This window comes from Peromyscus leucopus, chromosome 7 (assembly GCF_004664715.2).
Source record: "Peromyscus leucopus breed LL Stock chromosome 7, UCI_PerLeu_2.1, whole genome shotgun sequence".
NCBI classification, from domain to species: Eukaryota; Metazoa; Chordata; class Mammalia; order Rodentia; family Cricetidae; genus Peromyscus; species Peromyscus leucopus.
The window spans coordinates 33,625,906-33,652,392 of record NC_051069.1 but is presented as its reverse complement, the minus strand read 5'-3'; the positions used below and the strand labels follow the sequence as shown (position 1 = coordinate 33,652,392).

At 39.7% G+C, this 26,487-nt stretch overlaps 1 protein-coding gene across 2 annotated transcripts; it reads right to left on the bottom strand.

The window, feature by feature from the left end:
- LOC114691127 (von Willebrand factor A domain-containing protein 5A-like) lies at positions 1–25,687 on the bottom strand. Of its 2 annotated transcripts, none has more exons than XM_037207599.1 (20): positions 25,581–25,687; positions 24,658–24,772; positions 22,943–23,000; positions 22,625–22,827; positions 22,122–22,344; positions 21,834–22,009; positions 21,431–21,545; positions 17,855–18,024; positions 17,525–17,613; positions 17,190–17,334; positions 16,673–16,752; positions 9,313–9,427; positions 8,391–8,555; positions 8,025–8,125; positions 7,523–7,764; positions 5,955–6,008; positions 5,740–5,859; positions 5,124–5,254; positions 879–1,005; positions 1–408 (listed from the first exon to the last, which is right to left on the bottom strand). In XM_037207599.1, the coding sequence occupies exons 3-20, from the start codon at positions 22,983–22,985 to the stop codon at positions 329–331; spliced, it is 2,379 nt and encodes a 792-aa protein (XP_037063494.1). In that variant the 5' UTR covers positions 22,986–23,000; positions 24,658–24,772; positions 25,581–25,687; the 3' UTR covers positions 1–328. The 2 variants fall into 2 exon arrangements, with proteins under 2 accessions (XP_037063494.1, XP_028722104.1); XM_028866271.2 differs by lacking the exon at positions 25,581–25,687 and adding an exon at positions 24,856–25,044.
- Between the last annotated feature and the right edge of the window lie 800 nt (positions 25,688–26,487).

The following is a 26,487-nucleotide window of genomic DNA, read 5'->3' as shown; positions in this document are numbered from 1 at the left end:
TACAGTGCTGACTCGAGATTCCATGTCACTCTCTTTATTGTAATTTCTCTGGTAAACTTCAAGTGTCATTCTGCATATGGATAAAATAAAAGTCGCAATGCAGAAACCATGTTAGGGGACCATGACAACTTCTCACAGAGGAAATGATAGGGACAGAAGATTGGATCCAAAGGGACCTAGACAAGATCAGCAAGGTTGTGGAGATGTCCTTTATTGTTGTGAAAAGAAAGAAAAGGGTAAAGAGGGAACCCAAAAGCTATCTCAGCCAAGGAGAAAGTCAGGGACTCTGTGGTAGCCAGGAAGCATTCTTGCTTCGTGAGTAGCATCCTCAGAGGCTAAGCACAGCAGGAGTCACAGGTAATTTCAGGAGACGATTGGCAGCTTGCACAAGCATAGGGATGGAGGAGCCTGGGAAGAGGAGACACAAGAGTCAGACTGTAGGATTGGGAGGAGAGGGAGGCTTTTCCCTGAGCCTTCTTCAATTGTTCCTATCATCCCCGTCAGCCCTGATTTAGCTGCCTGCAGTACCCAGGCTCTTCCTCCTTCCTTGTTCTGATTTTCCTTTAGTCTTTGCTGTCCACAGGAACATGGCAGCAAGGACACAATAACCCTGCAGGAGTACTGGCTACATGTTTCGGGCTAGTCTTACTCAGCTAAGTATCCACATCTATGTTCTTTCCCCCTGCTTAGCTTGTCCCAACCACCAAGTACATAGTTCATCCTAGTCCTGAAAAGGAAGGATTCGCTAAGGGAACAGATATCATGGCAGGGGCAGCTATGGCGACTCTCTAGTACTCACCTTCTGCTACACATACAGGATTAGCTCTTGAGACACATCTGGGAAAGAGGGAAAGGGATAGGTGGGGCTGTGCTCCTACCTGCATGGTCATGAAGCCAGGTCACCGCCTTCCTTTCCAGAAGCTCCCACTCATATTTCGTGTCCTTGCCATTGGCATGTAGCCAGAGTACAGCCAATACTGTGGCCCAGGCAGAAGGGTCCCCATCCTGCAAAATAGACAGAAACTTCCATGGTGCTCCATGCAGGGCAGGATGCCACTCAAGAGGAAGTAGAGAGATTCACTATCTCCTTCCTCATCGTTCCCTAATCTGATGCTACATGGAATTCCCTGGCCCATTCTTACCATACAGACTGACTGAGGCTCAAGAAAACATTCTAGTACCACTTAGAAATGGACTTAAGGTGTAAGTCCAGTGTAGCCATCATCATATTCCACAAAACAACCCATATACACAGTACATGGATAATTAGACTGTACGAAGAGAAGAAATTATATATTTGATTTTTTTAAAGTATTGTGTTCATGAATTTTGTCTTTGTATCCTCAATTGCCTATAAAAATATATAAGGAAAAATCAATATCACATTTTCAAACATAAACACAAGTAATACAAAAGTGAGAAGATTTTTCCAAAGTTAGTACTCTAGAAATGATGGATGTTGGAATTAGTACACCTAATGGACACAAAAGGAGCTCTCTTGCCCTTTACAGTCAGCTGGAGCATGGATTTCCACATGTTTTTTGTGACAGCACAGACCACCAACTTCCACATGGCCTCAGACTTTAGCAGGTGCCATAGACTTCAGCATAGCCTGTACTGAAGACTTCAGTACAGAACATGGCCTTGGGGCAAGATGGACCACAGTTCCCAATATGGTCCCTGAGGCAATCCTGCCAATGGATATCAACATGGCATCAGGTGGCAGCACAGACCATGTATATCCATGTGGCCTTTAGTAGTAACACAGGCCACAGGTTTCAACAGGGTCCCATGCAGCAGGACCATGGGCCCCAACATGGTCTTAATCACACTGGCAAAGGAGACAACTTCCTGAACAGAACATCAGTCACTCAATCACTAAGACTGACAATTAATAAATGGGACATTATGAACCTAAAAAACTTCTGTAAGGCAAAGGACACTGTCAATAGCACAAAATGGCAGTCTACAGAATGGGAAAAGATCTTCATCAACCCCACATCAGACACAGGGCTGATCTCCAAAATATGTAAAGAACTCAAGAAACTAGACTCCAACAAACCAAATAATCCATTTAAAAATGGGTACAGTTCTAAACAGAGAATTCCAAGTAGAGGAATCTCAAAAGACTAAGAAACACTTAAAGAAATGTTCAACATCCTCAGTCGTCAGGGAAAAACAAATCAAAACAACTCTGAGATTCCATATTACTCCTGTCAGAATGGCTAAGATAAAAAACACAACTGTCAGCTCATGCTGGAGAGGATGTGGAGCAAGGGGAACACTCCTCCATTGCTGGTGGGAGTCCAAACTTGTACATCCACTGTAGAAGTAAACATGACGATTTCTCAGAAAATTGGGAATTGATCTACCTGAAGACCTAGCTATATCAGTTTTGGGTATATATCCAGAGGATGCTCAATCATACCACAAGGACACTTGCTCAACTATATTCACAGCAGTTTTATTCATAATGGCCAGAAACTAGAAATAACCTAGAAGTCCCTCAACCAAGGAATGAATAAAGAAAATGTGGTACACTTACACAATGGAGTATTACTTAGCTGTTAAAAACAATGACATCAAGAAATTTGCCGGCAAAAGGATAGAATTTGAAATATATATATATATTTATAATTCTTAGTGATGTAACCCAGACCAAAAAGAAAAACATGGTATGTATTCACTCAAAAGTGGATATTAGCTGCAAAGTATAAATATGCTCTAATCCACATACCCAGAGAAGCTAAGTAACAAGGAAGACTTAAGGACGGTAGGTGCACTTGAATCACCCTGAGAAGAGGAAATAGAATAGATTATTTAATGGGTGGAATAGAGGTAGGTGAGAATGAGAAGAAGAGAGAACAGGAGGGGTCAGGACAAAATCTGGTATAAGGGAAACTCCCAGGAATCTACAAGGATGACCCAAGTAAGATTCCTAGTAATAGTGGATATATAGCCTGAACTGGCCATCTCCTGTAACCAGATAAGACTTCCAGTGGAGGGATTGTGACACTAACCCAGCCACATAACCTTCAGCCTACAATTTGTCCTGCCTGTAAGATATGCTGGGGTCAAGGTGGCACAGAAATTGTGGAAGTGGCCAACTAATGACTGGTCCAGCCTGAGACCCATGCCATGAGAGTGATCCCACACTGACATGGCCTGGAATGCCATGACACAGAGTCAGGATAGCCCAGAGACCTAGAATAGAACCAAACAGGACTAGAAAAATAAAGTCAATGTAATGATGCCTAATGGCCTAAGGATATTCTGCTATGCTCATAGATTGGTACCTAGCCCAATTGTCATCAGAGAGGTTTTATCCAGCAACTGATGGAAATAGGTACAGAGACACACAGGCAAGCATTAGGCAGAGCTTGAGGAATCCTGCTGAAGAGAGGGAGAAAGGATTTCAGGAGCCAGAGGGGTCAAATCCACAGATTCAACTAACCTGGAATCCTCGGAGCTCACAGAGACTCAACCAACATCCAGGGAGCCTGCATGAGACTGACCTAGGCCTACACTCTACATATATATGACAGTTGTGTGGCTTGGTCTTCTTGTGAGACTACTAACAGTGGGAGCAGAGGCTGTCTCTGACTCTTTTAGGACCCCATTTCTCATACTGAGTTGCCTTGCCCAGACTTAATATGAGGGAGGTGCCTAAGTCTTATCGCAATCTGATATGCCATGTTTGGTTGATATCCATGGGAGATCTGCCCTTCTCTGAGTAGAAACTGAGGAGGAGCAGACAGGGGAGAAGGGGCCCAAGGGGAGGAAGGGGAAGAACTGGGATCAGAGGGGAGGGGAAACTGTGGTCAGCATGTAAAATAGTAGTAATAATAAAATAAAAACCATTTAAAATTTTTCAAATTTTCAATTGAACTTCAGATGTGATATTTATTCTATTTTACTATATGTTTTTACTGAATTGAGTTTGTGAATTCCTATATGTTAGAGCTGAGTTCTCTTGGTAATTTCCCACTCTAACTAGTAGCAGATTTTTTTTTAATGTCGAAACAGACTTTAACAAGGAGCCAGTATGAAATAATTTTGAAGAAATATTCCCATTAATTGTGTCTCACACTTTATTTTTTTTCTTCTTGATGAGAGATTTATTTGGCCCAAGTCAACAAAACAGGATGTAGATATCAAAACTGGAGCAAATAGAAAGCATACATCAATTTAAAGGACTTAAACAGATATAGATTAGAATACAAATAATGTGCGCACACACTCATAAACAAGGGGAGGACACAGGAAAACTGCAGAGATGCCTCAGTTGTTAAGGATTCTTTCTGCCCCTGCAGAGGGATCGGATTGAATTCCCAGAACCCATGTCTGCTGGCTCACAAACACCTGTAACTCTGCCTGCAGGAGGATGAATGGCCTCTTGTCTTATGTGGCACCTGCACTGCTATGCACATACCCTCAACTGTGTCTCACACTTTAACAACTCAGAACTGTATTTCTTCTTAATAGTTTGACATCTGTCTTTTATTTAAGTGTTTTTTTTCAAATAGTATTAGAAGATTCAGAAGGCAATCTTAAAATTCTAAAGAAGGTTTACTCTAGCCAGCCTATTTGAGAACACAAAATAAAGCTATATTAAGGATGTTATTGGAGTCTCTGAAGACAGGACATCCTAGCATTGAATCTAGTCTACACTCACTGGTGCAGAAAGAGTTCATTTTCCGAATGTTTGATATCTTCATCTATATACATAGCAAAATAAATAGAACCTGGCTTAATTAACCGAAATGAGGAAAAATAAGTATATTAATACTAAGGGCTTAAAAAATCTGTCTGGTGCAGTAGGAAGACAAAAATTCTTTTTTCAATTATATCTCTGGGAATATGATTAATATAGAGGAGAATTTATTTTCACTTTGACATCTGTAAGTCTAACCACTCTTTCCTGTAGCTAGGCCATTAATTCCATGGTCTTTAGGGTCCATCTGAAGTAGAAATAATTTTATCATCTGTATATTAAAAGTTAATTTCACCTTTGCATTATCTGTATTCTTATTTCTCAGCTCAGCCCTGGTTCATTTCAACTCTAATTATGTTCCTACCATCATGAAGTACACTCTTTCCTTTTTTCCACTTTTGCATCTCACCTTGGCAGGGTTTGCAGCCTTGATGTCTTCCAAATTAGTGCCCAGGATCTTGGTCAGATCCTCATCCAGCTCCCAGGAGCCATTTGCCTTTTGGAGCAAAATCAGCTGTAGAGCAACATTTTCTCCAAAACCTTTGTAAAAAAAAAAAAAAAAAAGAAAGAAAGAAAGAAAAAGAAAGAGATATGGCATGGGAAACTATGGGAATCACTGGGATCAGAGCCCACCTAAGGAATTCTCCTGAAATAGGAGGCTGCAGTGAGGTTTCTGCAAGAAGTCTACTCACTTTTTGTTATCTGTGATGAGTTCTGAACACAACAGCAGTGGGGTCTGCTGGGACCAGGACTGATTCTAGGTGGACTGTGTAGGCAGAGATTGCCAGGAGGACTCAAAGAACCTGAGGCCACTCAATTACAGTAGGTTAGAAGCTATCAAGGGCTGTATTATAGATTAATGAAGCTAGTCTCATTCTGGCAAATGTATGGCAATGCCAAATCTCACCTCCTGCCTGCTGCCTCAAGTAAGTCACCCCATAGGTAGAGAAAGCTCCCAGATGTAGTACATGGAAGGTTAGTTTTTTGCTGCATAAGTCAGAGACACAATCTGAGGACCAATTTACCTTTGTGGTCATTTTGCAAGTTGGTTTTCTTGGTGGAAGAATCTGACTTTTTCATCTTTCTCGTGGATGCCACATTTTCCTTACTGAAACACGAAGATTGGGCTTCACTAAATTCAGTATCTATGACAAACAAACATTGCTGAGAAAATTTGTCCTAGAGAGAAACTCCCTCAGACTGTAGAAGTATGTCTTCATAGACCTCTATGGATGCTCACCATTCATTGTGCATAAGAACAGTACATCTCTTGAGAATAAGACTGGATTGCGACCTGCAAAACATAAATGTACAGTGGTGATTGCAGTATCCTTTATGTGCTGCAACAAGCAAAGATTGAAAAGTATGGGGATCGGAGCCATCATCCCTCCTATCCAGATTGGCTTCACTCACTAACCACAATGTGCCATTCTCCTGTGTGTCCTCCTCCAATACAGACAGTCACCCTCTGAGCCTCCTTTCTACTTCCTATTGAGTGGTCTCGAACCACTGACATGTGCTGAACAATTACAGCTGCATCTTACTTTCAATACAGAAGCATTCTTCCAGATACACCTTAAAATGATTTTTCTCTGTCCTCCAAATCTTTTTACCCATCTCCCTTTCAAAAGAAGCTCAACTGTACCCTAAGCATCTAGGTTCAGAAGGTTGGCTTGGCAATTGTCAAAGCCCAAGAATATTACCTTCTCTCTCACCTTCTCTCTTCTACATGTCAACTCTCAACTACTGAAGTCACCTCCTACCAGCAAACAAACTACACAAAAACCACACCATAGGCTTCCAGTGCACTCCAAACTCACCCATAAATTTGAGAATTTTCATCATCCATCTAAGTAGCCTATGCAATACCTTAATGCAAAGATCTTGCCTTCCTCAGATCCAGTGACTATGGGTCTTACACACCTCTCCCATGCCCTCAAGGCATTGGTATCATGAAATATTGATTTGTCACAAATATCTTACCTTTAAAATACAATACCCATATTTCTAGTGTTTTAACTTATGGTTTCATGTTTTAAAAATGGTCTTTGACCTGACTTGTACATTCTAAGTCCCCAAATCTTCTATTTTTCATATATGTCACCTTCCTTTAATCTTTTATTTTTTCATTTGATCTGTATTCCAATCTAACAAATTAACACCCTTATTAGTCCTGTCAATACCATAGCCATAATTTTGAAACAACATGACAAAAATCTTACACTAGAAATGAATTCAGCCCTCTATCCACTTCATTTTTAGGTTAAATTTGCTGGTCCTTGCTGTAAATGATTCACAAAAACCAGGACTCTAATCAGTTTTTATGCCGACTGACAAGTCACCAAATGCAACTGGACCCTCAGCCATCCCAGAAAAATGATGCTAGATTTTTTTCTTTTCCTAATAATCCTCTATCACTCTTTCAGATATCCACTATTTTCTTAAATTCCTCTCTTCTACCACTACATTATCAGATGCAATCTAGTCATCTGCTCTGTGTGTGGCCATTGACTAATTATCAACAACAGAAATCAGATTCAAATTAAATGATATGATTATATAAGCTTGTGCTTTATAATATGTCTTTGTGTTCATTTGTACTTCTACATTAAATCTCCCTCCTAGTCAGATGTAATCTATTTCTCTAGAAAACTTAAGGGAAGCCATAAATCCTAGGTGTGGAAAGAAGAGGAAAACAGAGGGAAATTAGGAAATTAAATTTAAGAAATTCTGAAAGTTATTGTTTAAATGATGTGCTTGGATATCTGAGACTCATTATACATAAGTTTGAATTGGGATAAAACTTACGAGTCTTAACTTTATATGCACAGGTAGACATTACAGGTCTTGGAATTACTCGGTGAGCCAGAGGCCCCTGCACAGGCTGGTTGAGCTCCTTGTTTATGGCAATATAAGCTGTGAAGGAGCTGAGGACTCCAGACTGAATGCTGATGTTCACGACATCCTCTTTTGTTCTTTGTGAAGTCTCATAGGAGCCCAAGTCTTTGGTCTGAATCAAGGACTTCGCAGCCAAGCGGTGAATGGTGAAGCTGAAAGAACACACTATACAAAATTAAAGAAAAAGAAATGCAAATCAAGTACCCAAGACTCTTAAGAGCTAGTGATTGCAAGCAGAAGGACATGTGGAGAAAGAGACTTCACATGAATGAATGAGAAAGAGAAGATCTTAGAGGAAGCAGCAGAGGCCAGTGACAGGCATGACTGCATCATCCAGATGGCAGAGAAAGTCAGAGAAGGGAAGGGAGAGGTGGGGAAGAGAGAAGATGGAGCAGCAAAGCTGAATTCTTACCTGGCATTTGCCTTGGGTTGTAGGGAAAAGGTCACCCTGTTTTCAAGACTCCTGCCCTGAAGGGTGTACTTGAGGCACACTTCTCCTGAGCTCTCCACTTGCTACAAATAAGAAGAGAGCAGGAGTGACAAGCAGACATATAGCCAGGAAAATGGTGAAGACTCGGGAAGCCCCTCAGCTCAATGCAATGTAACCCTAAGAATCAGGTAGTACAGGATACTATAGACACGGCATGGAGGAGAGGGTGGGAAGGACACTGGCTGCCTGGCAAGTGACATATCTTGCTGAAATCACAAGCAATCATCAGTGCTAATAAAACTGCTGATACAGTGTCTCAATGAGTAACAAACAAGAATAGGGACTCACGGGCATAGTCCCAGTCAGTTGGGCATAGACGATTAACCTCTGACCCTTAAAGATGACAGTCTGCTCTGGGGAAAGCATGTAAGCTAACAGACCAGGAGGCAAATCCCAGCTTAGAGCGATGTCATCCACTGAACAGCTTAGAGCAAACTTCAGAGACCCAAGAGCCTGTTGGAGGAGAGAAGAGCCAGAATTATCCATAAAAAAAAAAAAAAAAGATAATAATGATAGTCATCCACTGAATCTCATCTCATGTCTAATTACTATTGCTAAGTGAGAAATGCAAAATTCTTTCTCTATTTGTGTATATAGTAAAGTTACACTTGAGAGATGTAAAAGTGTAGATTTGAATGAGGGAAATATTTAAGAAAAGAGACCTCTACAGAAGTGAGTAGAAAAGAAATGGAAACAACATGGAAAGAGAAGTTTAGAAATATAATCAGAGATGTCTTGCATTTTTGTGTACTAATAAATGAATGTGAACTTATCATGCCTTTGAGTCTATCACACACACACACACACACACACACACACACACACACACACACACGTTTTCTTATCTTTTCTTTTGTGTCTTTTGCATGGAGAGTGGATTTCTACCTGATCTACTGAGAGTATAGACTGCAGGCTCAGACAGAGCAGGCAAAACTTTCACCTTCTTTCTCTCTGGTCTTCAAAACAAAAGTCACAACCCCTTTATTTATCTCCTCTCTGTATCTCCAGCCACCAGTGTCAGATGCCAGTCTTTAGATATTAGACTGGAACCCTTTTTAACAAAGTATCAAGTAGACTCACTAAGTGTGCAGCCTGAGACTCATCCAAGTGTGTCCTCCAGGAGAGAGGACCACCTGTCTTTGCAGCAGTGCCCTGTCCTGTCCTATACTCACTCTGCATTTGCAATTCTGGACACTCAGCCGGCTCTCACCTTGGTCTGCATCCTGTCCTTGCTTGTGATAAACTCTGCAGAGCCCCCTGATACCCGGGCGATGCCTTTGACTAAACTGGTGGAGGCTCCTTCCCCAATACCAAATGAGAAACATCTGCAACAGTGGAATGATGAACATTAGAGATGGGTTCTCCATAGCAGAATTATTAGTTAACATGGGCTAATCAAAAAGTCATGAAGAGATAAGGTACTTACCTCAAAGTCAGTGCAATGCTATCATTTAGAAATCAGACTTTATTTCTATGGGAGGTAATAAATGCTTAAATAAGTAATACAATTTAATGCCATGAGTCTTCTATGAAAAAAGACTCTTTCATTTTGCTGATGAAGATCTAGGGACCAGGTATTTGCAAAATCTAAGTTCTTTCCCCACTACAATGCAGAGAAGCAATGGCTGTCTAACAGCATTTTATCTCTGAAAGCCTTCTTTCATAGTAAACTATGAAAATATTAAAGTGACAAGTAAATACACTGACATCTTTGCTTATACATTCAGTATCCATGTACATTTTGTTAATGTGAGTCATCATCCCCAAATCCCGTGACATGGGTCCTGAGAGTTAGTGTTTTCAGTATGTAAGTGTGAGGATCAAAGCTTACTTATATTGCAGTTTTATTCCCTCTCAATAACTTATAAAGCAGTCACTATTGGTTTTAGCATTTTCAAGTTGATCAATTAAACACAGGTTAGTGGAGTTTGCAGACATTTGTTATGCAATGACATGGGGGTGAAATTCACCAGTTCTTAGAATCTGACAGTAAAGAACTCAAATACAAGGATCAAGACAAAACACTCTAAGTTCTACTCACAGAAACACTGGACTAAGTTATTCAAATTGGAGAGAACTAGAGACCTACAATAATAACTTGAATAATTTGTGTAAAAGCAGACAACTACCAAGACAATAGGCTCCAATGACTGCTCAGAAAATATAAACCTAGGAGCCAAGACTTTGAAATGGAGAGAAGAAAAGAGAAATGAGCCTGCGTATGCTGGTCACTTCACATCTGAAGCATGTGGCAAGTGTGGATGGCTGAAGTTTGAGGCCATTTCAGAAGAAGTAGGAAAATTGTGGAGTTTTGAACTTTGTCAGTGGCAGTTTTGCCCCTGAAACCATCTGAGAATTTTTCACAGAACAATGTAGAGAGGTAGAGATAAGTAAGAAATGGTCCAGCCATGAAATTCATTACCCTTTAGCTGGATTAAGGCTGTCAGTTCCTAGTATAGGTACCACTGAAAGCAAAGAGAAAGACCTATCAGGGGAAAGATACCATTTAAATGCCAATAACACCTACTAAGTCCACTATGTCATCTAATAAACAAGAAAGAAAGAAAGTTTTCATAAAATAGGAAAAGGACAGTGTTTCCAGCTCATTTTTTTTTGATGCCAGGAGTGCATAGATACCAAAACCTCACAATATACTTCAAAATTCATAGGATTACTTCTTATTAACAAATATTCAATATCCTAAGACATATGGGCCAACTGAATTCCATAAGATGTGGCAGGAATTGTTCATCAGTCGTGAGGTGGGTTTACCCAAAAGTGCAAGGTGGTATTGAGATATAACAATATTCACTATTTCCACATAAAATAATAAAGGACAAAATCACCACCAATCTCAACAAGAGAAGGAATTTCATTTGTTAAAATTCAACTATCATTTATTACTCAATTGTACATACTCCAGGAGTGCACACATGTGCTTGTACACACACACTTTATATTGGCAGAAGGAAATAAGATAAGAAAAGGTGGGGATCAGAGCAATCAGTATACAATATATATATAAGAAGTTGTCAAATAACCAGTTCAATTAATTAAAACCATACAAAATAACATCAAAACAGAAAATTAAAAATCCTTACATCAATCATTATACTAAATCATATAATTAATAATATGATGTAAAAAAAAAAGAAGGGAGAGGAAAGTATCAGAACTTGGAAGATGAAGAAAAAGAAAATGAAAAATTATCATAGAAAATCTACAAGTAAGGAAGTATTGTGGCACACTATATATACTCTCAGGATTGAGGAGCTCAGACAAGAGGCTCAAAAGACTTGGGCCCTAGGCTTTGTAGAGAAGCAATGGATCAAAATGCCAGACAGGCAAGGACAGCTGGGACTGTTGGAGCATGCTTAGAACCTTAGCAGTAAGGAGGCTGAGGCTTGAAGATGGATCTAACTCCAATGCTAGTCTGGTCTATGATGTGAGTGGAGAGAGAGAGAGAGAGAGAGAGAGAGAGAGAGAGAGAGAGCTAGTGCTAGAAGTACTTACAAATACCATCTGAAATTGACATATTCACTATGCAAAACCAATGACCAGAAAGTCAAGGGAAAAATAAAAGCTTATGAATCAAGTTTTGTACAGACAAAATATCTGATAAGTAACATAAAATATACTGCTAAATATAGATAATAATTATAGATTATCCATTTCCAAGTATAAGATGAAAGAATTTTTAAAGGATATATAGATATTTGAAGATATAAATGTTTAACCTGATCTAAATATCTCTAAATAAATTATATGTATGAAATCTGATGCTATACTCCATAAATGATACAATTTTATGTTTTTTTGTGTATCAGTTAAAAATTTTAAAAATGGCAACTATTTGTTACTACAGCATAGGAAAAAACTAATGAAAATCTCTACACATAATTATAAAATAGTTCACAGAGATTCTGAATATTCTACTAGATGAGGGAAATCACCAAAACCATGGAAACTAGGAATCTCAACAAGGAAGACATTCAGAGTAAAACCCTATTTTGTTGCCTTTGAAATACGGGAATCATTAAATCATTAAAATTTGCAGTATTTGTTTTTAATTTTGCCATTGTGTCTGCTAACAAGCCAACAATCATCACATTCCTTAGCCAGGAGCCCTGAATAACTTAAATACTGAGATTTTTTTACTCTCACTATAGAGCTGCTTGTAGAAATGTCTTGCTACAGAGTCACAAAGTATGAGAAAGAGTAAAACATTATTTTTATTCTTCTCTCATACATTACATCCAGACCCTCTATTCTACCCAGTTCTCTCCTATTCTCTCTCTCCCCCAGATCCATTCTTCCTCCATTTCCCTTCAGAAAAGAATAGGCCTCTGAACATGGCATAACAAGAGACAATAAAATTAAGCACAACTTATGGAACAAAAGAAATGAATTTATTAAAAAGAATGAAAGAACTCCTGTCCTGTCCTTTCATTCTTTTTAACAAATTCATTTCTTTTGTTTGGGAGGCATCTAGGCAGTGGTACCAGGTCCTGTGCTCATTGCATGAGTTGGCTGTTTGAAACCTGGAGCTTATGCAGGGATGCTTGGCTCAGTCTGGGAGGAAGGGACTGGACCTGCCTGGACTGAGTCTACCAGGTTGATCTCAGTCCTCGGGGGAGGCTTTGCCCTGGAAGAGGTGGGAATGGGGGTAGGCTGGGGGGAAGGGGAGGGGGGCAGGAGGGGAGAGAACAAGGGAATCCATGGCTGATATGTAGAACTGAATGGTATTGTAAAATAAAATAAAAGGAAAAAAAAAGAATGAAAGAACATAAAAATGTGTTCTAGTCCCTAAACTGGCCAGTATGAGTGTCTTATAGCCTTAGACAAACTATGTAGTGTCACAGTGTTTCAGAAAGTAATGCAAGAATCTGGGTGTACACATTGATAAAATAGAAAGAAGGAAAGGAGTGAAGGAAGGAACATGAAATGTTCTCCTTTGCAGTAAGGTGAAAACAGTGAATTTACAAACCATTATGCAGCTCTGAGTAGTGCTATGCAGTCTCTACATTAAGTCACCAGTACCACAGCAGAAAGAACACAAGGAGAAGAAGATGGGAAGGAGGAGGAAAAGGAGAAGAAGGGAAGGAAAATGAGGATAAGAATGAGGACCAGGACGAGGATGAGGATGAGGATGAGGGGGAGGAGCATTCAGTTGTCATTTGGTTTCTGTCTAAGGAATTACTGATTTGGGTAATTGTGTGAAATTTAAGGCTACTGAGTAAATATTACTTGATAACATGTGTACATTATTGTAAAGCAGTCTGTCAGAAGCTGAGTTTTAGATAAGTAGTCAATGTAACATCCCTGGCACAATGCTGATTTTGGAATATTTGTATAAAAAACATCCTGCATTATCCTAAATACGAATTAAAACTTGAGATTCTACAAAAATAATTCAAATTCTCCTTCACAATGCAAAGGAACTATTCCTACAATATTTCATAATGATTAACTACTGGAACAGAAACAAAAACAAATAACTATGAAATACTTTCATGGAAAAATTATGAAATGTGGACTCTAGTATCATATAATATTATATGAACATTAAATATCACTTAATGAGTGAGGTTGGTTTAGTGTGGTTATTTAACAGAATGTCTTTGTCCTTTGAAAGTGAGTGCATTTTTACTTATCATGTTTTTATTGATTTCAACACCAGATATTTTACTTGGATTATATGAAGTCAATATCATTGTCTTTCAATCAGTATCTAAACATATTATTTGTTGAATATTTGATATTTGCAAACTAAATCCAAAACAATGTACAAAGAACCAAGTATAATTAAGACAATTTTACAAGCAAGGCATGAAGGTTCATACGCTAATATAAGCACTTAGAAGGCAGAGGCAGACAGATCTCTATGAGTTTGAGGCCAACGTGTTAGACATAATGAATTCCAAGAAAGTCAAGGTCTGCATAATGAAATCATGACTAGGCAGAAAAGGAAAAAATGAAGGAAAGAAAGAAGGAGAGAAATAAGGGAGAAAATCTTGATAATGAGTAGAATGGATGCTCTAGAGCACTGGAAATCAAGAATTGCCAGAGAGATGATTAATTTACGTTGTGTAGTCCTGAAATACATTTGTATCCATTGGCCAATGGATTGGAACCGAGGAATCAGAAACAATCTACACTTCTATAGATGCTCATCATGACACCCAAAGCACTGAAATTCAGTGATGGAATAACCAGTACAAGATGACCAAATTTCTGTTGTGAAAATGACCTTGAAGTGTATTTTAGATACTCTAAAATAAAGAATTGTGGATGCAGGCAGGTAATCCTAGATTCTTGGGACTTAAACCAGGAAAAGTGAAAGTTCAAATCCTGACTGGGCTATAAAGACTTCAAGGCTCTCAAAATAAAACATGAGTAGAGGCCTGGGATGGAGCTCAGTACTGCAGGTTGTGTTGAATTTCTTAATTTAAAATTGTAAGGGGGATAGTTTACATGTCTAGAAAAGGCTTCATCTCAAGACCATTGGTTACTAAACAAAAACCCAATGTCAGGAAATGGATAACCACGTACGAGTCCAGAAAAATATGGTAGAGTCTTGCCATTGCTCATGGTTGCCTACCATGTTAAGTCCCTAATGCTGAAGCCACCATACACCTTGGTTGTATGACATAGAGAAATCAAGAGATACTATAAAGGCTGCTGAGAGAGAAAAGACATCAATGATCTTAATCAGCTGTAAGCTCTACAAAGTATTATACCATCTGCCTGGCAGGATATACTCACTGATGCAATAGTTACATGACTATTGTGGGAGTACCAAACTAAAAATCAGAGAAAAGCGTGTTCAAAGCTTTCAGTTGTATACCCAACCCCACCAGGATTCAATGGATAGTCCCAATCCAGTGTCATAGAGATGATACTGATTAAACAAAATTGGTCACACTATAAAACAAAATGGCATAAATCTAAGAAAAGAACGGGTAGGGAAGAGAGATTGATGGAGATGGGAAGGAGAAAGGAAAAGTTAACAGGAGATAGAAACCAGAATGTACTATATACGTATATGAAACTGACCAAAAAAACAATATAGAGAGCAAAATCTTTTCAAAGTAAAAGGTAAACTATCCACAAAGCTTGAAAAGAAAAAAAAATTAACAGAGCATATGCAAAAGTCATAATCCCAAAGGAAAACTTCAAAGAATAGAAATTGAAATGGATCACTTGAGTCAGGGATGGTAGCCCATGGCTGCAATCCCAGCACTCTAGAGGCAGAGACAGGCAGAATGACACCCACTGAGGCCAGCCTGGTCCAGTAAAGGAGTTCCAGACCAGTCAGGACTGCATAGGGAAGCCTATCTTAAAAAACAAAATAGAGGAAACAGTGTTGCTAGTGAAGATGTGAGCTACAAAGAAAGAAAACAGTCATCAATATATTCCTATTCAAAACAGAAAATCAAATAAGTCTCAGTAAAAAAAAATGAAAATCTACTAGAGAAAATAATAACAGTAGAATAGAGATTTTAAGAAATACCAAAAGAGGCCACTTAATGGCTATTAAATATTAAAAGTTGCATGAAATCGAGCTATCAGAAAAATCAAACTTTAAACCCTAAGACACTTTGGTCCCGTGCACAAAACTGGCTAACTTTTAACAACTCAAATACTAAAATAGTTAGGAAATGAAGCAACTGGAATCCACGTATCAAGTTGATGTGAGTCAAATTATTACAGTTTGTGAAACTGCCATTCCACAGAAATTAGACAGCTCTGTCTACTTAAAGAACAGTACATTTGGGTGTGTTCATGTGACTGTGCTTTGCTTTCTGTAGAGTTTGTCCAGGATCCCTTGTAAATACATGGTAACATCTGCCTTTAGCTTACTCATATCGTCCCATACAAATTAAATCTCCAGTAGATGGCTTGTGATATGTAACACAAGCACTACAGAGCCCAAAGAAAGCCCATCATTATGATCATCAATATAAAATATACTGAACTACTTCATGGAAAAACATATGCAACTTGACTATGGTTATATGCAAATTATGTGTACAACTAAACAAACTGGTGAGATAAAGAATAAAGGTGAGGTATATGGAAAGAGACAACTACCACAAGACTTAATATAATAGCAAATCAAGAAGACTTCACATAAGCCACAAGAATTATACTTGAGCTAGGTTTGAACTAGTGAGTGGTGGAAAGAGCAAGAGAACACTGGTAACTGACTAGCTCTGGACCTGTGATGGATGCACAGTGTGCACACTGTGACAGCTCATCTACCCAGATAACTATGATTTGAGTAACTTTCTGTTTGAAACTGTCAGGACCTTTGTAATGAAAACATGATTCAATATGTCCTTCAGAGATTTGGAAAAATGAGGAACAAAGACCTTGTGGTATCAGTGTTAAGTGGAAAACTCCTTTTGAAAATTTTATAGAAATTACGGGATCAGCAAGTTCTGGAAAATCCTTGAGGAACTCTGTCCCTTTAGAAGCTTGGGATCCCATGATATCACATGGAACAAGTCACATGTGGCCCTGTTTGGGGTGCGGGCAGCATAGTATAAACCATACTCTTCTCCTACCTGTGCTTCTTGCTGTTTAACTGAACTTGTTTAATGACACTAAATGTGTCACTTACTTCTCCATCTGTGAAGACAAAGAGCTGCAAAACAAACAAACAAAAGATGAATTCATCTGGCTTCTGTTGAGTTCATTGGTAGACAATAGCATTGGTCCTCGTGGACTACAACTATTTACAGTCTTTGTAGCTTCTTCACACAGGGATGGGGACCCTAGTGCTCCACTGTCACTTGCTCCATGTTGCCATAGAGACTCTTCAGTGGGAAGAGTTTCACACCCTGGGAAGAGTTTCACATCCTCCCATCCATCTTTTATCTTAAACTTTTGGTACCACATAAGAAGTTGACTGCCTGCCCCATGGAATAGAGGAAAAACACTGCCTCTGGTCTTTTTCTCTTCACTGTACGGTAGATGACTTAAGTTTACACACTATTTACACAATTATATATGGGAGAACTGGGAATCAGATTAGTAGAAAATTTCACAATTTGTCCATCTTAGCTTGGTTCCAAAGCTCACCTGTAAGGGATGGCCAGGAATGCAGGGCGCCTTGTAAATGTTCAGGAGTGGTGTCAAGATTTCAGTGCCCCCTAGGTCTGCTTCTAAATCCTTCACTCTTTCCACTGCCTCCTCCATTGTTTTCTGAGTGTACTTCACACTCTCCCTTAGAGAAACAAGCATGTCTAGTCACATGGCAGTCACAAACATTGCTATGCCTATCATGAAATTACTATGATGAAAACTGCTTCTGATGACCCCAATATTACTAACTACTCTGCTATAGTCAGTTTAAAAGTGCCAACCCTACTGTAAAGTACATTATTTCACAGTCCATGGTCTTCCAAGAAACTTACGGAAAGAATTTTTCATAGGAAGATCCAAATCTGTAAATGTTGAAATAACAACCCATAGGTAAACTCTTCAGCAGCAGCAACAGAGTTTCCTGAAGGTGAGAGAAGATGGGGAGATGGAGTGAGAGAGAGCTCTACCAAACATACAGACCCCAGTCTATTTCCTAAGGGTAGAAAAAGTCACCATCTTATGTCACCTTTTATTTCAAGGCTGAGATCAAAGTGGCCATGCTTGTTATTGTTATAGACCTACAGCTATAAATGAGCCCTACCCATAGCATTTCCAATCATCCTCACATGGCACTTCCCAAACATTGAAGAATCTGGCTTTACCTTGGCAGCTTCTATGCGTAGCTGAGAATCCTTCCGGTTGTTCATGGGGGATTTCATACTTCCAGAGCAGTCCATGAGGAACACAAATTCTCCACAGGACCTTGAGGCTTCCACTTCTGGGATATCTGGATAGAAGCTCACCATTGCAGAAGGAGCTCCCATCAAAATATCTGTAGAGAAAGGAGAAGAACCCTGTAAGGTTCAAGGATACTCAGGTGTTCCAAAGTCCCCAAGAACCAATTATCAATTCAATAGAGGACTGAGAAACTGAAATAAAAAAAAAAAAAACTTGTTTTCTCCTTTTGTGCTGTGTGCACATGAATAATGTGAGTTGTCAGTATAAAAGAAAAAGAAGCAGAACAGAGGGAGAGGGAGGAAAACAAGGTAGGAATTAACAGACAATAACAAAGCAGTGTCAGTGTGTGCAAATTCTAGGCATCTTAACAATTGAATAGGGCACAATAGCTTAGCAGCTTCCAGCATGAGGTCAAGATACAGACAAGATTCCTAACAGGTAAATCTCTTCAAGTCTTATTAATGGGAAAGTGATGCCTGGGTCACTGATTACATCTTCAATTAGAACCTTGCAGAGAAATGATATTCATATGCATAATTCTTAAAATGACAAATTCCAAGAGCAGGCCACTCAGGAAAGTACCCCTAGAAAACTGGGTGAAAACACTATACATATGAACCAGATACAGATCTTTAGATATACAGCTTATGCAGAAGTAGCATTGTTTTGAATGTGTAAAGTAGATTTCTTCCCACCCTGGGAGACAGGTGGTTAGCATGACACCAGGACTCTTCTGAGAAGCCAGAAGCCCATGAGAATGATGAGAATGGATATCTACACTGTTTAGAACAAGGTCTTATAGGTATCAGCACTCCTCATACGGTGTCTACTAATTCTTTCAAACCAATTCATATGATTTCACTTCATAAGTCAGAACTTCCTTGTTTATAAATGAGCAACTCTACTTCTTAGCCTCAGTTGCCTCTTCTGAAGCATCAAGGTAGTAATTCCTACTACAGCGCTATTGTAAGGTTAAGTGATACAATATGCTTACAGAATTCAGGCTAAGGCTTAACTCACACTGAGCTGTTAATTATAATTTTACACATTTTTCTACTTTTAAATTTGTGTAATTATACATTCTAAGTTTAACACATAATTTAGTTCATGTATTTTTGTGCTTCATGTTGGTATTACATTAAAGGGTTTTAGTGAGCCAACCTGCCTGTTAACATACTCTTGTGCTTCTGAAGGACATGAAAAGAGGACGATATCTGATAAAATATGTGCACTGGGAAGCAGGAACGAGGAATCATAGACGGAAGGAATTAGACTGAGATATGATCAACTATGTCCACTGATAGCCTGCAAATCTGATCATAGAATAGAGATGAGAACATATTCGTGAAACCAAGGACGTGCCATAGAAAGGAAGAAATTGAGACCTTAGTTATTACCTATTAAGTAGCAGCATCTTAAGGTTCTATCTGGTGGATAAAAATACTCCTGACTGAAGACCAAGTCTGAGTTGGAATATTTTATGAAAACCCAAACAGGAGATCAAGAAATCAACTGTAGATGTAACCAACCATCTTATTAACTAAGAAACACAGAACCAATGCAAAGAAGAATGCCAAGAGATCAGAGCTAAGAGCCTTACTGCCTGCTGCTAGCCTCTTAAGCCAAGAGACCTCTCCAAAAGAGCTACTTCCTGTGTGTTTGTCTTTATTTAGTCTTTCTGTTCTGTCTTCTCATTGGTTGTAAACCCAAACACATGACTGCCTCGTCACTGCCTGTTTGTACAGCCCTCCAAATCTTCTATGGTATTGAGATTAAAGGCGTATGTCTCCAATGCTGGCTGTATCCCTGAACACACAGACTTACCTAGCTCTGCCTACCAAGTGCTGGGATTATAAGCGTATGCCACGAACGCCCAGCTCTGCTATGGCTTGCTATTAGCTCTGACCCCCAGGCAACTTTATTTATTAACATACAATTAAAATCACATTTCAGTACAAATAAAATCTCACCATAATCAACAGCAACAAAGACAGAGCATAAAGCTACAGAGGAGATGAGGAAATTGGAAGAAACCCAGGGAAACTGGAATTCCCCTGAGTGACCTCAGAGAGAAGTGGCCAAACTGTGAGAAGAAAAAACCCCTACCAGCAGTTCAGCAAGAGGTCATACTTGCAAATATTGAAAATGATGTATTGGTAGGGGTTGAGTATGGAAACCCAGGTTCATGGTAAAGTCCTCACACTGCTTTACAGTGACAGCAGAATAAGCCCAAGCTCAGATGTCACACTGTGAATACCATCGGCCCCCAAGGAGCTTCCATATATCCAACCTGGAGATCAAGAGTTGCAGCACACTTTTGTGTTGTGTGATGATCTTTGTAACCCAGTGCAGAATGGGCCAAAGAAGACAAAGAAAGCAAGCTTTTATAAAAGGTAAGTATACATATAAGGAAATGTTTTAAATGACAATCACTAGATGTAAATAAGAAACAAAACTCACTGGAAAGCTAAGTTTAGTCTAAGAAAAAAATCAAGTAGGCTACAAACAATGGGTTTGAGTTGGATTCTTGTAATTTTTTTCAAGTTCAATTTCTATAGTACACAGGAGACCTAAAATTAATTCTGTGTTAAATTTGACCATTCCTATTAGTCATAAGACAAAAAAATAAGAAATGGCAGCAAGATGACATCCAGTTATAATGAATTTAAAAAAATCTACTTAAAGTGTCATTATTTTTCACCTACAAATAACTATTTGCACATTGTCTAGATTATAGTACCATTATTTTCCTAATTGAACTATTATTTTATAGTGCTACTAGGAATTATAACTACTTTTCCCATCCCATTACCTGGAGACCTTCTACCTAAATTCTTCCAGTTTGTTAATGTACACTATTTTAATAATGACATTGTAACTAATCATGTAACTGATGACACAAACAGTGACTGCATAACCCTCTCATCATTTACTAATATTTGATACCATTATAATATGGATCAATATCATCTGTATGTCATATAGACATTTAGATTTATATCAGAAGAAATATTGTAAATATTGGAATTGTCAAAGTGAGTAATTACTTTGCTCTTTGTAGCCCAAGTACTTTCAAAACAGTTGAAACCAACTGATTTGCTCCAACACTATCTGACAGTGTAAACTTGCCATACCATGTGCAGCATGAGACTTTATCAGATTTGGACATCACTGATCCTATGACAGGAGACATAGTCACAAGATTACTTTTTATTTGCCATTTTTTGTAAGACCAGTCATTGCCACATGTTGATAATGGGCTGCATATTTTCTTGTGAATTATTTAGTCCTATTTTCCCTCTAATTATCTAGTAATCTATATAAATTAACCTATAGGACATAATCACATGATTACCTATTAAGCCCTGTCATTTTTTCCATGTGGAAGTGAAAAGTCAATATTTCAATGGACATATTCTTATCCTGGAATAGGGTAGAAAAATCAAGGCTAGTTGGGAGTTATATCTTAGAAAGGGACTCTAGTGGGAAATAGAAAATACCTGGCTTCACATCTGGCATCCCCATCTCCACAGCTACACTGGGGCTGTGCACTGCATTGTAGTAAATCAGGAGTTCCACATCCCGGTCAAACTTGTGTCCTTCAGCCAAGGAAACCTGAGTAGAATACCACCAGAGCAGCCATGTTAGAACTGCCACTGGTTGCTTTCTGAGATAAGGTCATAGGTCAGTGTTTCAGGTTTCTCACATCAGGAACACAATCAGAAGTATTGGAAGGACTGGATGAAACAGAGTCTATACAATACCCAGAGTAGGGAAGGTAGATAGTGTGCCTCTCCAAGCATGGCCAGAAAAAAAAACAAGGGAAATGTGGGAAGAATGAGTGAGGACCAAGTCAACAATGAAGACAGAGGGGACTGACAATAGTGTTCTCTTACTACTCACCTGAGCAGAAGTCTTGTCATCTGCAAGGTATTGAATAGGACTCAAGGAGCAGTTGGATTGGATCCTCTCAATGACATGCTGGGAAGTGATGGTGGCAACCAAGCTGAGTGTGTAGGGCAGGTCCTCCAAAGGGGTTATAGGGGTCTTTATATTCAAGCAACTGTTTGCTGACCTTTCTACAAAATAGTACATTAATTCTGTTTCCATGTCAACAATTTCTAACACAAACATAATTGTGTGTTTCCCCAGCCATTCTCCCACTGGTTTTTAAAGGCAGAAATTACTTACCAGAGAGCTTGTATCTTGGATTCAAGATTGCTGGGAGCACATAGCGAAGGGCACCATCTGTTTCCAGAGGCAATTCTTGCACATACCTCAGGGTAACTGCCACCTTAGACCCAGGATGGAGGTTCCCCACATTGCAAGAAAAGACATCCCTGGAGTAGTCATCCTCTTCCAATAAGTAAGCTTGATGGCCCTGGGAGAGGGCATCCTCATAGTTCCTATGGGCCTAGAGCAAGAGCAGGATGGGTTGAAATGAAATCATGTGAAGTAAAGAAAATACAGCTGTTTTTCAGAGGGAGTGCCACAGATCCTGTGAACTTCATAATTATTCTGGTAGCTTCTACTTGATTCCCTCTGCCTTATTGATTTTAGGCAAATAGTAATTAGAAGTGAATTAAAGAACAGTCAATATCTGATGGGGGAACCTCATGAATTGTTTATAAAGATAAAAGTAGAATGCAATTTAAAAGATAGAAGAGAAAAGATAATGTACTCATCCTTCAGACCTCCATCTTCTCCTGCAATTCTGCCACAATTTTCTTCCCATCCACCAAGGCTTCAAAGCTGTAGACAGCAGAGTCTTCATCCATGGGGAACACAAAGATTGCCTCTAATGGGACTTTTTCCTCATTCTCATAATTTAAGGTTGTAGACACCCCAGCCACAAAGTCATTGATGGACAAGGTTACCGAGATGCTCTTCAGTGGTACTGGGGAAGATATCAGTGTTTAGGAGATCAACAAACTTTACCAGTCTAGGATTATATATGAGGAGTTGTGCTGGGTACAACTACCTCATCACTAAGAATTCTAAGTCAGGCTTACCTGGCTGCTTTTTGCCAGTGATTAGACCAAAGTGATGTTCCATGGTAACTGCAGGTTTCTGTGGAGAAGACACATCACTAAGAGGTTCGTGGTAGTGTTACACCGTCAATGCCAGCAAGTTATCTGCTTTTCTCTCTCAGATCACATGGCAATGGAGAGAGTAAATAAGTGACTGTGGAATGCTTAGCCCTAAATGACCATCTAGATCATCCTGTCTGCACCCTCACACCTGTCACACTGCAACCAACGTGCAGAGAGAAGTGTCAGAAATTTTCTGAGAGCCAAAGGTCATAGAGGACTACTGTAAGTCAGTGTCTTCTGTCCATGACAGGGCCATATTAGTCATAAACTCAAAGCAGATGTTGTTACCCACACAAGACATGTACCGTCAAGCCAGTCACAGTTCAGCACAGATTGGAGAGGGGTACATACAGTCCAATACCAACCTGAAGAGCTTTAAAGTTGAGAGCTTCTTGGAGTGGGACAGTCATTTTTCCTCAGGGACTTGGACCCTGTTAGATTGCCCATGCTCCAAAAGATGACCCTGAACCTTTGCACATATAAGCAGCACTAATTCCAGTCAATGGGTTAAGAAAAAATAAAATAAAGGGGTATACTATTAGGAGAGGAACCTGTTGCAGATGTGAGGGGGAGCTAAAAGGTAGGAATGGGGTGGATAATCAAAATACATTGCACATATCTATAAAATTTTCAAAGGATAAATTAAAAAATATTACTTATTTTAAAAGACATACTCAGGCATATAAAGATTATGCATGCAACATTTCTTTTAAAATAGACATTCCAAAATATAGTTCATGAATTATATTTTTTCACAAATCTTGCATGTAATATAAAGACAAAGAAATATATTGATTATGCTGGGTAATGATTTACATGATTATTTTATCCATAGAGTCTACAGATTGGGCTAATCTCAATCATGGTCCTGATAACCCTCGAAGCTCTTCTGGGCCTTTCTAAACCTGACTGTGTGTTAGCTTGCCTCTCTCTGTTGTCACTTTGTGTGACCACAGTGCCCAACACCATCAAGGGTGGGTTTCATGGAAATTCATCCTAAGGTCTCAACTGGGAGCACACACCATGCTTGCTCAGATGCCCAAGGATGAGTCCCCTAGAAGTCCAGCCTTGTCTTTCAGATCTGCAGGCAAGAAAACCCTCTTGAAAGAACACCCTTGGTTCTCTGAGTATTAGGGATTCTGAAGGCTTTGGAGAGCTTTTTCTAGGTCCTTCAGGCTGATCCTCATGACCCTTTAAAACTCTCAGACTAGGATGACAGCTCAGTGCAAAAGAACTTGTCAACCTGTACAAAATCCTGAGTTCCATATCTAAGCCCTAGGCCAGGCTGAAGGCCGGGGACACTGTCTTAGTCTCTCTGGAAATCATCCCTCTGATGTCAGTGGTGTTTCCTATAGATTTCCTATACATTTCAGTCACAAAAATCTCTACCAAAAAAAGTCTTCTCTGCCAAACTGTTTTCTATACCTGCTATTTTGAGCTATTGGAAAAGTCCGACAGAGTTAGAATGGCTCAGATCTGGACGGCAGCACAGAGGTAACAACTAAGCAAGGAGAAGGAGGAGGAGGGCAGCAAGCACTGGGAAGGACTTTCCCTGGAGGCAGGTAGGGAAGCCTGGAGCAGGGGGAAAAGAATTTCTCCTGACAGCAGCAGGGAGCTTCGAGCAGGAGACTCACCCAGGAGCAGCTCAGCTGGAGGATGGGCTGTGTCTGGCAGCAGAGATCTCAGGCTGGCAGTGGCCACTGCAGGAGGCTGAGAGAGGAGAGAGGCAGACAGACAGACGAGGGTCCCCTGCAAGGAAACATCGACTTCCTGAATCCAACCTCAGAACAAATTTCCGGCGTTTCATCCTCTCCTGACCCTTCCTTGGTCACCTGTAGTAAGTGTTCCTTCTGTGTCACAGGACGGAAGCTCTCAAAGGCCCTTGAGGCAGAGACTGGCTCCCGAAGGGACCAGTTACAGACTTAACTGTATGACACTAGATACCGAAGGCTTTTCCTTGGGGTGGGGAGTGGCCTGTGTGGTGACCCTGCAGCTTTGTAACTGTTGAGACAGTATCAGCCCAACAGCAGGCAGGAAGCAGGCTGAATCAGCTGGCCACACCCTGCTAGTTACTGCTCCCTGAAGGGGACAATCCGTGCCTCAAGCCCAGGAAAGTGATTGCAGTGTGGAGTGAATAAAAAGTTATTTAATCATACACTCTCTATCCAAGACCTTCAGTGCCAAAATTTTACGAAAGACATAACTTCAATCTCTCAAATATCTATAGAAAAGCATCTATGGGCTGCAATGGATCAGGGTGGGTGGAGAATGAAAGCTCCATGTTCATAGGGCAAACCTACCTAAAACTGAAAAAGAAAAACAAAAAAGCAACAGCAAAAACCTATTTTGTGAGATAGAGGAAGAGTGAGAAGAAGAAAGAAGGAGGGGGAGGGAATAAAGGAGGGTGAGAGAGAGAGAGAAAGAGAGAGAGAGAGACTTGCTCAATTTTTAAAGTTCTTATTAATAAAAAAAAAAAATAAAAAAAAACGGTACCAGATATTGGGGTAAATCCTGAAAGATCAGATAGACAAAGGAACAAGCCACTGCCATGTCTCACCTCACCAGTTCTACAAATCCTCTGACTGAAATCCTTTGAGTCCTCACTCGAAAGTCTCCAGTCGAAAAAGCCTCCAGCTGAAAGGGACGATTCTGCCGAAAAGCCTTTAGTTCCTGTCTCCTCACGCCTTATATACCTTTCTCCGCCCAGCCATCACTTCCTGGGATTAAAGGCGTGTGTGCTTCCTAGTACTGAGATTAAAGGGGTGTGCCACCACTGCCTGGCTCTGTTTCTCTCCTAGACTGAATCAATCTCATGTAGTCCAGGGTGGCTTTGAACCCATAGAGATACAGACAGATCTCTGCCTCCTGAGTGCTAGGATTAAAGGTGAATGCCACCACTGCCTGCCCTCTATGTTTAATCTGATGGCTTGTTCTGTCCTCTGATCTTCACGTAAATTTTATTAGGGTACACAATATATCACCACACAGTGCCGGGGACCAGCCTCAGCAGTCTCTGGGGTCTGAAGGACGGGATACCTGGAAGGCACAATAACGACTCAGAGACAATGTTCATGCAAGCTGACAGGTCACTCCAGGCTTCTGCACTTGTTAAGTTTCTTTTGCTTCCCTAGCTTCTCCTAGCTTCTCTAACTTCTCTTAGTTTCTCTTAGCTTTTGCTACAGCTTCTTTAGCTTCTGCTTTTGCCCTGGTAACCTCAGTCTTTTATTATCGTAAGTAAAGGGGGAACAGAAAGGAAAGGGGGAATTCACCCAATACAAAATGTTCTCATGATTCCAAAGATTATTCTTAGAAAATCACCAACATATTCTTCATCATCTTTTACTAAACACGGAACTATCCCAGACTTAACACCAAAGCAAGCATAATCTACTTTTATTATTAATGATTATACAATCTTCTGAGCACTTGACCCAAAGGCTAGCAACATGCAATTTCACAGAAAA

What these genes read in the sequence shown, in the direction of transcription:
- LOC114691127 (XM_037207599.1), bottom strand. Translation starts at nt 22,985, where the DNA reads ATGGAACATCACTTTGGTCTAATCACTGGCAAAAAGCAGCCAG. An exon ending in TTAAACAGCAAGAAGCACAG is followed by an intron (nt 9,428 to 16,672) that starts GTAGGAGAAGAG and finishes CCACTGTTGCAG; the next exon opens with ATGTTTCTCATTTGGTATTG. An exon ending in AGGACAGGATGCAGACCAAG is followed by an intron (nt 8,556 to 9,312) that starts GTGAGAGCCGGC and finishes CTCCTCCAACAG; the next exon opens with GCTCTTGGGTCTCTGAAGTT.